At 40.0% G+C, this 12337-nt stretch overlaps 1 protein-coding gene across 1 annotated transcript in view; it reads left to right on the forward strand.

The window, feature by feature from the left end:
* SLC6A11 (solute carrier family 6 member 11) overlaps window positions 1-12337 on the forward strand; it is a 237013-nt gene that overhangs the window by 58367 nt on the left and 166309 nt on the right. The window contains exons 4-5 of the mRNA XM_040359316.1: window positions 2241-2381; window positions 8536-8626. Coding sequence (XP_040215250.1) covers window positions 2241-2381; window positions 8536-8626 — 232 coding nt within the window. The remainder of the gene's footprint in view (window positions 1-2240; window positions 2382-8535; window positions 8627-12337) is intronic.

A 12337-nucleotide genomic window follows, 5' to 3' on the forward strand; every position in this document is an offset into this window, starting at 1 on the left:
ATTTCACTTGCACAACTCTTGGGGCTGCTTTTGCTAATCTCATGTGTTTGCGTGTTAAAGTTTGGTAAGAGACGATTTGCACTTTACAGTCTGTTACAGCTTGAAAAATGTGTTATCTCCATTACAAATGCTACTTTTACTTCCGTCTCATACTTTATTCTGAGCAAGTGCGGGTTTCTTAGCATACACACGCTCGAGTTTCTCATTGAAAACCAGCCCGATGAGGAACGCGACGAGGAAATTGAGACTCCCGTTGAGAACTCGTTTTTCTCGTCGAGTTCCTCGACAGTTTCCTCGATTAAAAACGTACACACGACCGGTTTCCTCTGCAAAAAATCTCTCCCACCAAGTTTCTTGATGGATTCTGTCGAGTTACTTGGTCGTGTGTATGAGGCCTTAGAGATTTCCTCTTACTTCCTATTGCAATTCTTAGGAAATCGTTCCCAACTGCCCTTCTCTATTCTATCCAAAATAAAAATAAGTAAATAAATAAAATAATATTCTTTGGCTGTACATACCATTTAATGCACACAAGAGAGATCGTTTTCAAAATGTGGGTCATTTTGTATATTAGGATGTGGTCGTATATTAAAAGCTAAGTTTACCTTTTAGAGCATGTTACGTGTTACATTTAGAATGTAACATGTAAGATGTTCCAGCCCCCTCCCTGTGACCATGGGTAGAGGTTCCTCTCCCCCGCAGCCACATTCACATTTTTAAATTAGCTGTACAGGGCTACACCAGGTGTCTGCCTGCACAGCTGCATCATTCATTTATAGAGATCTGCGAGTGAAGAAACTATAAGTCTTGTCTACCACTGTGGCAGGTGGCTTGTAGTCCTGAATGAAAGGAGAAGTACAGGTAAAGCAAGTTTGGCTGTACTTCTGCTATGGATCACAGGAGAGCAGTTCGTTCTGCACTCCTGTGACCCATTTATAACAGACAGCAGGCTGAAGGCCTCTGTCTAATGAGATCACAGGGTCGGTCCAGGCCCGGGGGCGCAGATCCCGACAATGGAGTCGGGATCTGCCCACATGTTTTGACCGACACCCAGCTCAGCCTCTTTGAACTAAAAGGATGGCGATGAGTGTCCTTGTTAATTATTGACAGTTCCTCCAACTGAAAGCTTGTACAGAGGTACAGGTCATAAAATCGGAATGACCTCAGAAGCATCTCAAATTGATCTCACATGGAGGCTGCATGAGACGAAAGCCCACCAACACAGACCTTTACAAGCATTAGACCTCATGGATAAAAATATTCAAATAGAACATGTATATTATTTCCAGTACAAACAATCAGATTTTTTTTCAGTTTTCAACCACTTCCTGCCTGCCAGCTGTCATATGACGTCCTGGAATTTGAGCTGGGATATCTGAATGATGGCTGAAGCTGCAGGCATAATTCAGATATCATCTTTTAGAGCTGGCGATTCCCTACACCATAAGAATGATCATAACAGCTGTTCCACTGCTTGATTGTTCTTATGGGAGGCGAGAGTGGACGTACCCCCCTCCCGCCACCCTCTGGTGCTTCTACTATTTTTTTAAAGTGCCCCTGTCCCCATGTACAGACAGAAGCAAGTCCCGCCCACATATGAAAACGGTGTTCAAACCACACATGTGAGGTGTCACCACGTGCATTAGAGCGATAACAATAATTTTAGCCATAGACCTCCTCTGTAACTCAAAACATGTAACCAGTAAAAAAAATAAAGTGTCGCCTATGGGGATTTTTAAGTGCCGAAGTTTGGCGCCATTCCACTAGTGTGTACATTTTTGAAGCATGACATGTTAGGTATCTACTTACTTGGTGTAACTTCATCTTTCACAATATGCAAAACCATTGGGCTAACTTTACCGTTTTTTTTTAAGCACAAAACAGTTTTTTCCCCCAAAAAAACATGTTCGAAAAATTGCTGCACAAATACAGTGCGAGATAAAAGTTGCAACAACCACCATTGTATTCTCTAGGGTCTTTGCTAAAAAAAATATATATATAATGTTTGGGAGTTCTATGTCATTTTCTAGCAAAAAAATACTATTTTTACATGTAGGAGAGAAATTTCAGAATTAGCCTGGGTGGCAAGTGGTAAAGATACATTAACAAAGGACTCATTGAATCTGATTGGTTGCTTTAGTAATACAGATAGTCCTGTTGAACAAACAAACAAAAAAAAAGGCTACTATGCTTGTACTAGTTCAGTAATTATAACTAAATTGTTAAACATTTATTTTTAGGTATTGGATATGCTACTCAGGTGATTGAAGCACATTTAAATATCTACTACATCATCATATTAGCTTGGGCAATTTTCTATTTATTCAACTGTTTTACTACTGAACTGCCTTGGGCCACTTGTGGACATAAATGGAATACAGGTAAACCAATTTATGTATATTAAAACAATTAGTTAAGGCTAACAATTCCAGTGTTCATTTGTTTCACATTTTTTAGTGCTACTTTTATGCCAGACAACAAAGTTATTTTGTTAAAAATTATTTTGTAGCATGCAATGTTGAGTGATATGTTATGTAGTAAGGTTTTTACATGCAATGATTTTCTTAAAAGCATATATAAACTTACATTTCTTGTGAAAAGAGGTTGAATTAAATGCAGGGAGCAGGAAAACACATACAAAACATAGAAAATTACCGAGGTAAATTGACAGTATGGGATCCTACTGTGAGTATGTTACTCAGTGGGGGGAGTATATTAAACTCTAGCAATGAACTTACCTTATTTGCTCCCTTCTGGTTTTTTACATATATCATTGGATACTTCTTATTCTGGACTACACAATAATTAGTGCCAATGTTGTGGAGAATAGGACAATGGGGGGTTTGAGTAGTTTAGCAAAAGACAACTGGGCAGGGATAAAACATAGGAAAAGTTGTCCTGCAAATTGTACTGTATATGTACTGCATCCAAATTTTTACTTATGCCTTCACATACACTTTAAGCATACCATTATTAGTATAAAAAAAAAACAGACCAATGGCAACACATGCTGTAGCAGGGCTCAAGAACCAGGAAATAAAGGGCAGCAGTACCCTTGTTAGGGCTCAATGCCAAGTCTGCTACCAGTCATAAGACAAAGCTTCTGTTAGCATTTAACCCAACAGGATTTTGCTGCCATTGTTTTAGCTACAGGAACTAGTTAAAAGGTCACCTACCCTGTTATTATTTCCTACAGCAAGACCACCACATATCCTATAGACGTGTGCATTCGTTTTCGTCCGAATGCATTTTCTCCTGAATTTCAGGTATCGTTTTAACAAACGAAAACGAAAGCACAGAAAACGAAAAACGAACGATCCGACATAAACAAATGCTTTATTTTCGTTTTCGTTGTGGTCGAATGTGCCTAACCTTAACTCTATTAGTCCAATATTATTCTACATAAAGAGAAAAGATTTTTCATAGAGAGAAAAGATTCGACATTATAGAGACATGAAGAAGAGTCGACATAGAGAGAAAAGATTCGACATAGAGAGAAAAGATTCGACATTATAGAGACATGAAGATTCGACATAGAGAGACATAAGGAGTCAAATTTTTTTATTTTTATTTTTTAAAGATTCTGTCGAATTTTCTTTTTTTTTCTTAGAACATTCGACAGACACCATGGGCCAGATTCACAGAAGAAGTACGCCGGAGTATCTACTGATACTCCGGCGTACTTTCAAATTTGCTGCGTCGTATCTTTAGTTTGAATCCTCAAACCAAGATACGACGGCTTCTGGCTTCAATCCGACAGGCGTACGGCTTTGGATCGTAGGTGCAATACTTTGGCGCCCGCTGGGTGGAGTTTGCGTTGTTTTCCGCGTTGGGTATGCTAATTAGCATTTTCCGTCGATCCACGAAGGTACGCGTGGCCGTCGCATTCTCTTACGTCGTCGCTAGTCGGCTTTTCCCGGCGTATAGTTAGAGCTGCTATTTTGTGGCCTATATTTAGACCTGCCATGTTAAAGTATGGCTGTCGTTCCCGCGTCGAATTTTAATTTTTTTTTAAGTACTTTAAATTCTTGATTTCTCTACAGAAACTTCTCTGCTGACTAATTCATTTTTGAAACTTTGTAAAACCTTTTGTAAAAGTTTAAAATATGGATATACATACCCGTTCTTCTGACAGCATTCCTTTTGTATCTGTAGCCCTTTACAAGCGACTTCAGATCTGGTTAGTGTCCTTTGGGCTCTGCATCTAATGCCATTCTAAATAATATTGGGAGCCTTAAAGATGAAGTCGGGGTGGAAAAATTCTTCATTCTGTGTAGTGTCACACTGACATACTGTAGGATTGAATGTGAGAGCACAGAGTAGGTTTACAATAACAATAGAGACAGTAAGCTATCACTGCAGATGGTGAAAGGTAGAGGAGTTTAGCCTTGCTTGTGAAGTGATGGGTGTGTGTTGTAACACTTTTATTCCAGGTCCACTTTTCTTTGAGCTCCTGACATAGTACTCATCATCACCCATTCCATAATTTCTTCACTGAATTCAAAGGGCAAAAAAGTTGGATGTAAACTTTATCACCAAACCTCTCCTTTCTGAAATTAAAAAAGACGAGAGACTGTTTGCACCAGAACATTGTAATAATACATGGTAAAACATGCCTGTTACTGAAAAGCATGGTAACACATGAAGCACTTTTGCCATGCAGCACACCACAATGCACAGATGTGAACCATCTGCCTTGTAATGTGGTGTGTAAAAAAAAAAAAATTAAATAAAAAATGAACATGTAGTTTTAGTATCTTAGAACTTTGGTAGCCAATTCAAAATGAACCGTAAATGTGTAATACTGCACTCCATATGGATGGGCCCTAAGTAAAAGTGGAGTATAGTGCATTATAGTCCTCTAAATTCCACCCGACACAATGAAACTAATTTATTAATAGGGAGCTATAGGATGTTTTTTTGCGCAATTTTAAACTATCACCTGCCATCAGCAATGCAATCCAGATATGGAAAATAAAACACAGATTTTGATTGGCAGCTATGGACAATAGTAAAAGCTTTCTAGGAGGACACTCTTCACATATCAGCTTCTATTATATTTTTAGTGCTATGTGGAGCCATTATTAAATGCACAAAAGAGTCCCCTCCTCTCAAAAAATCAATAAAAAGATATGCACAATAGTGTTTTGCCGTGTACACACGGTCGGAATTTCACGGTCGACAACAAAACCGTGGATTTTTCGAACGTCAAGAACTCGGTCACATACAACACCAGGATGAGCTGAGAAAAATGAGGTTCAATGATTCCGAGCATGCGTCAAATTGATTCTGAGCATGCGTAGGATTTTTTGGTTTGGCTACAGACGATCGGAATTTCCGACAATAACTTTTGTTGTCGGAAAAATTGAGAACCAGCTCTCAAATATTTGTTGTTGGAAATTCCGACAGCAAATGTCCAATGGACCATACACACGGTCGGATTTTCTGACAACAAGCTCACATCGAACATTTGTTGTCGGAAATTCCGACCGCGTGTACGCGGCATTTGAGTGCTATTTAATGTAGTAATACTTTGAGACCAGACTGTGTGATGATAGCATCCTAGAGGTTGTGTCTATTATTGCTTGGGCTCAGAGGACCGGGTTAAGCAATTTTGGCCGTCATTCAAGCTGGAAGACTAAAGCCATCTAGTGGTGGAAAAAAAAGTACTTCCCGTATAAGCCGACCCGAATATAAGCCGAGGCACCCAATTTTACCAAAAAAAAATGGGAAAACGTATTGACTCGGGTATAAGCCTAGGGTGTCCATCTGCATGCCTCACCGTGCCACACTTTGCCTCACTGTGTTCATGTGCATGCCTCACTGTGTCCATGCCTTACTGTGCCTCACTGTGTCCATGCCTCACTGTGCCCATGCCTCACTGTGTCCATGACTAGACTTACGTTTAACATGGGAGTATATAGAAGGGGTGCCCGGGTTTGAAAACTGAATGATCACTGGCCGTAGGTCCACCAGACAGCAAACTTTGCACACTTGTAGAGGAAGAGTGGGGCTACATGTGTGGCAATTTTGGGGTCCAGGGGACCTACGGCCGGCCGCTATCAGGTCCCCAAATACCGGGAGATCAGGCGCAAAAAGGTGACTCAAGTATAAGCCAAGGGGGCATTTTCAGCACCAAAAAATTTGCTGAAAAACTCGGCTTATACTCGAGTACATACGGTACTACTTTTTTAACTGGAATTCAACTAAACTTTAAAGTGGCAGAAGGTTTTTTACCCTACAGCATTCTCTCCATTAAGGTACAAAAAACGTTCTGTGATCAGCTCCCCTTAAATAATTGTGTCCAATAGCAACTGTCCAAATTTTTTTTTTTCAAGGAAGGAGCGTCAATAGACATACACACATTCAAGCTTGGGATTGAGCAGGCAGCTTGTTAAGGGGGCATTCAGAAGAGAGAAGGAGCCAGGAGCATGGGCGGGGATGCCAGAAGAGGAGGATCGAGGCTGCTCTGTGCAAAACCATTACACAGAGCAGGTAAGTATGACATTTTTTTTATTTAAAATGATATCAAACCTTTAGAATCACTTTAAAATACTTTACAAAGCTGGTGGACATCTATGTATAATCCTTCAACACTTATTTGGCAATTTATATTTAGATGTGATAGTGACGTGTTTAGGGTGAGAGGAAGATGTCTGTATCGCTCTACTTGATTCCTTTGCCTTGTGGCTTTCCAGCTTAATAGGACCTTACAAAGAATGTCAAGATAACCTTCAGATATTATTTTTTATAGTTCAAGGAATAGAAAATGTCACTTTTGGAGCTTAGACCAGATAAAATGCCCTAGTTAATACACACAAAATAGCAGAAATTTATTTTAGCATTATTAAATATGAAAACCTACAGCTCTTTCCACTGCAGCGATCATCTTGTTTATGGTCCATTGCATGTAGCATTCTATTTCTAAATCAGAAATTGTACCACTGTAGATGTTCTTGAATAAATTTTGATCTTTTACAATAAACGTTACATTAAGGAAGAACTCCAAGCAAATGTAAAACATTAAAAAAAGTTTATCCTAAAATGTGCATTTGGGGCCAGATTCACAGCGGAGATACGACGGAGTATCTCAGATACTCCGTCGTATCTCTCAGAGTATCTATGCGACTGATTCATAGAGTCAGTTACGCATAAGATCTGACAGGTGTAATTGTTTTACACTGTCGGATCTTAGGATGCAGTACAGCGGCCGCCGCTGGGGGGAGTTTGCGTCGTATTCCAGCGTCGGGTATGCAAATTAGCAGTTACGGCGATCCACGACGGATTTTCACGTTCGGTACGTCGTCGCTAGTATAGTTTCCCGTCGCAATTTTAGGCGTCGTTTGACCTGCCCTAACTTTAGACAGCATACGTATGTGCTGTTTAAAGTATGGCCGTCGTTCCCGCGTCGAAATTTAAATTTTTTTTTGTCTTGCGTAAAACGTCCGGGAATCCGAAAGTACGCTACGCACGTCGCACGTCGTCGCCGTTCGAAAAAATGACGTCACTTCGCGCAAAGCACGGCGGGAATTTTGAAACGGAGCATGCGCAGTAGGTCTGGCGCGGGAGCGCACCTAATTTAAATGGCACACGCCAGCGTAGGTTTTCATTGCAAGTGCTTTGTGAATCAGGCACTTGCGATGAAAACTTGCGACGGTGTAACGTATCTAAGATACGTTACGCCGCCGCACTTCTACGTGAATCTGGCCCTTGGTCACTACCTGCACTTCACCTAGGATTGCTTAGTAGTAATAACCGTATTACTCTGGAAACAGACTTGCTGTATACTGCTTTTTTATTCCCCAGAGTATGTTTTCAAGTTTGAATAAAAATTCTTATCATTACTTTTTCTTTTTTTTATCTCTCTTGGGGAAATATTTCAATGTCATTGCTGACCTCCTTTTGAAAGGCTAGTTGCCTGAATAAGCCCACTAGCTTCTGTTAGCAACAGGATTTTTGTTGCCCGACTCAGTCCTGCTGCAAGAACTAGTTAGAAGGTCACCAACCCTGTTATTATTTCCTGCAGCAGGACCACAGTTTATGCCATATTTTTTTTTTCAATTGGACGAACAGTCCATTTTTCTGCATCTTGAATTTCATCATGGCTGACAGTCCAATCAACAAAACTGTAACTTTTTGGCGCCTACACCCGTTAACCAGGTCTGTGGGGTTTAGTTATGTGTATACTTTTGCCCTCTAGCAGCTGACAGTGGAACTGCCTAGGAATGCTTGAGGTGGCCTTAAGGCAGTACTATCTGTTACTTGCTTGCTTATCTCCTCATGGCTTTCCAGGCAAGCAGCTTCTTCCCTACCCATGATCAGATCATGTAGCATTTCTGAACTGGAGGTGCAGAGCATGTACCACATTCCACCAGGCCTGGTGTAAGTTACTACTTGCTGTTTGTTAAAAATGTGGATACATTATGAAAATTGTTTATAAAACCAGAACAATGTAAACAATGTTGTTGTTGGCTTAGTAGTTTTAAGAAATAAGGATACTGACAATGGACTCATTTAAAATACTTTTGTTTGCAGATAAGTGTGTGGAATTTCAAAAACTTAACATGACCAATGGAAGTATATCAATGTTTGCCAATGCCACATCTCCAGTGATGGAGTTCTGGGAGTAAGTACTATTTCAGATTTTTTTAGTTGCTCCCAGATTGTTTTGTTGTATGTTTTTGTGAGAGATAATTGTACTAGTACTGCAATATCTATTGCTTTTTTATATTTTAGTTACTGCTTGATAACCCAAGGTATTTTGTGCTGTGTTCAATTTTTTTTTTAAACCATTCATTCACCTTTTCATTGTTGCTTTGGTGTTAAGGGGATAGAACCCGTGTCCATGATGCTGGGTTCACACTATGTGCGGCCGTGGGGCACTGCAGGGGAAAAGGTGTGTCCCTGTTCACCATTTTATTATAATGACATATGCTTCTTTAATAGACACCTGGCTTTGTATGTTTACAAAATCCCTGAAGAAGGGCATCAAGCCAGAAATGTTGTCGGAAATTTCGACCATGTGTGCACAATTAAACAAAAATTCTACGCATGCTCGGAATCAATTTGACGCATTCTCCGAATCATTGAACTTTCTCAGCTTGTTGTAGTGTTGTACGTCACCGTGTTCTTGACGTTTGGAATTTCCGACAACATTTGTGTAACCGTGTGTATGCAAGACAAGTTTGAGCAAACATCCGTTGGAAAAAATTCCACGGTTTTGTTGTCACTAATGTTTTTATGAAGGTTCTAAGTTAAAACTCAATATATATATATATATATATATATATATATATATATATATATATATATATATATATATATATATATATATCAAACGTAGACCATTTGTTACAGCCCTTCCCTCCCCTCCTGAGTAGAGAATCAAAATGTATGTGACGTTCAGGACTAGCTTCTCAAGTATAAATAGGAAGATAGAGAAAAATATAGTTTCAGAATAGACATCCTGCTCTGTAAGACACGGTGTGCATCCCTTTGACTAGTCTGGCTTAGAGCAGATTGTACTGAGCCAACACACAGTTTTTGACTTTCACCAAGAAGCTTTAAAATCTGTTAGGTTGCTAATTTCACCTTAGCCTACAGAAAAATATTCAGATGTTATTTAAAGAAACTACAATTTCAGAAGTTGCAGCTCTTACTGCATCAGAGAGGATTTAGATCAGTCTCTGTGCCATCTATACTACCTCATTGTAAACTTACCAAACTGTAGAGTTGGTCAAGTAGATGCGATGGAAGGCAAAGTTGTGTTGGGAAGGGAAGCTACAGTCCAACTGTATGTTTAGGGCAGAACATGTTTATGTGTGTTTACTATGTTTGATATGATGTCCATAGTGCTAAGCTAAGGAGTGTGTTTCCAAGATGTAGAGTTTCAGGAGTTAGGGACTGCAGAAAACAGGGTGCCTCTGCGAGGCCTGTAGCTTACACTTGTATTTGCAAATGTGTGCAGATAAAACCCCTGTTCTTAACGCATATTGTTAGACAGGTCAGTTTGGTTGGTCGCTCGCTGGTTGGTAAGCTTGAGCTTGGAAATCTCTTTATATTTGTTTGACATACAAGCAAGTCACCCTGGCGGATGACGCATGCTAATATGAGGTGTGAAGTCTAAGTAGTAATCGGTATTCACCAGAGCTCCTGATGGTGGAGATGGGTTTTGCTACATGGAAAAAATAGGAGAAAAAACTGTGCTAAACCGTGCTAAAAAATATTGAAAATTATATGTGATCTCAAGGTGTTAAATGAATAAATAAATCTGTGAAGCTGCAAACCTGCTGATAAACAAACTGTGTATAACATGGAAAAAATATAGGTTGCGCTAACTATAATCAGTCTGCATCAAATATAAACAAAAATGATGAATAATTGTCACTTGATACAAACAGATAAGTGAATTTATGTGAATGGATACAAAAATGAATAATGTTGTAGTCCGATAAACTAAACACTGTATTGTTACGTGAAGCAAATAAGTGTTATATAAACCGAAAGAAAGTCCAGTAAAAACACCAGTGAAGATGTTATGAAAATATTGTGATAAACTCAATAGTTGAAACATCCATTTGAAGACAGTCTCTTCCAAATACTGTGATTGCTTTACAGACAAAGGGGTAGATTCACAAAGGAGATATGACGGCGTATCTCCAGAATCAGTTACGCATAGATTTCTGTTAGATCCGACCGCCGTAATTCTCTTACGCTGTCGGATCTTAACTGCATATTTATGCTGGCCGCTAGGGGCGTGTACGCTGATTTACGCCTAGAATATGTAAATCAGCTAGATACGCGAATTCACGAACATACGCCCGGCCGACGCAGTACAGTTACGCCGTTTACGTTAGGCTTTTCCCGGCGTAAAGTTACCCCTGCTATATGAGGCGTATATGCGGCGTACCAATGTTAAGTATGGCCGTCGTTCCCACGACGAAATTTGAAAAATTTACGTTGTTTGCGTAAGTCGTCCGTGAATGGGGCTGGACGTCATTTACATTCACGTCAAAACCAATGACGTCCTTGCGGCGTGCTTTGGAGCAATGCACACTGGGAAATTCCACGGACGGTGCATGCGCCGTTCGTGAAAAACATCAATCACGTCGGGTCAGGGTTAATTTACATAACACACGCCCACCTCTTCACAATTTGAATTAGGCGGGCTTACACCGGCCTATTTACGCTCTGCCGCCGCAACTTTCTTTTGAGAATACAGCACTTGCCTGTAAAAGTTGCGGAGGCATAACGTAAATAGGATACGTTACACCCGCACAAACATATGCCATTCTACGTGAATCTACCCCAAAGTTGTTAAAAATTCCCCACCGAGAGAAGTGCCTGCTTACCAGATCTCTATGACCCTTTGTTACAGACTCCCTATTTTTAATGATTCAATTTCACTTATGGCGTCCAAACATACTCCAATGGGAGGTCATGGAGATACATGTTGTACCAACTACAACATATAACCTAAGAAATCGCCACAAGGGCTGTAATAATTAATATACAAATAATGTTAATAAAAACAATAAAATATTGAAATGTTAAAATACTAAAAATATTCCAAATCCAATCAATAGTTTTAATTCATTTTCTATAATTGATTGGATTTGGAATATTTTTCATATTTTAACATTTCAATATTTTATTGTTTTTATTTACATAATTTTTATATTAATTATTACAGCCCTTGTGGCGATTTTTTTAGCCTATATGTTGTAGTTGGTACAACATGTATCTCCATTACCTCCCATTGGAGAATGTTTGGATGCCATAAGCGAAATTGAACCATTAAACATAGGGAGTTCTCTTCCTTTTTTTTAAGTTTTCCCACTCTGGGGACAGCGATTCAAAGTGAGGCTTGGCTCATGGTAACAGCTTGCCTGTATGCTGGTCCCTATGGAGTGGTTTGGAGAGGCAAAGGCGCGCCTTTGCCTATGATGTGCGCGTGAGGCTTGGGATGCACGCCGCCATGCACGCGGAGGCGTGCACTGATGCGCATGTGCGCACGCCTCTGATTGGGATTTTCAAACGAGGCTTGGTCCTCTGTTTGGTGCGCGCGCATGCGTGCGGCGTGTTTGAGGGTGTTTTTTTTTATTTGTGTATGTATAAAGGGTGTGACGTGATGCGCCGCCCGTGCCCCTGGAAGACGCAAGTTATTGTGAAACAGCGTAGGGTGGAACGGCGCGGAAACATCACTCCCCATTCATCTACTAACAGGAAGGGGTTTACCTGCAGGTGACCGGCCGGCACTGCAGGTTTAAGGCTGTTTAACACTTGATCTGATGTAAGTGTGTTTTTTTATCCTTTTCTTAATAAATCCTATACGGTT

The sequence above is a fragment of the Rana temporaria genome, chromosome 7 (genome assembly GCF_905171775.1).
Source record: "Rana temporaria chromosome 7, aRanTem1.1, whole genome shotgun sequence".
NCBI classification, from domain to species: domain Eukaryota; kingdom Metazoa; phylum Chordata; class Amphibia; order Anura; family Ranidae; genus Rana; species Rana temporaria.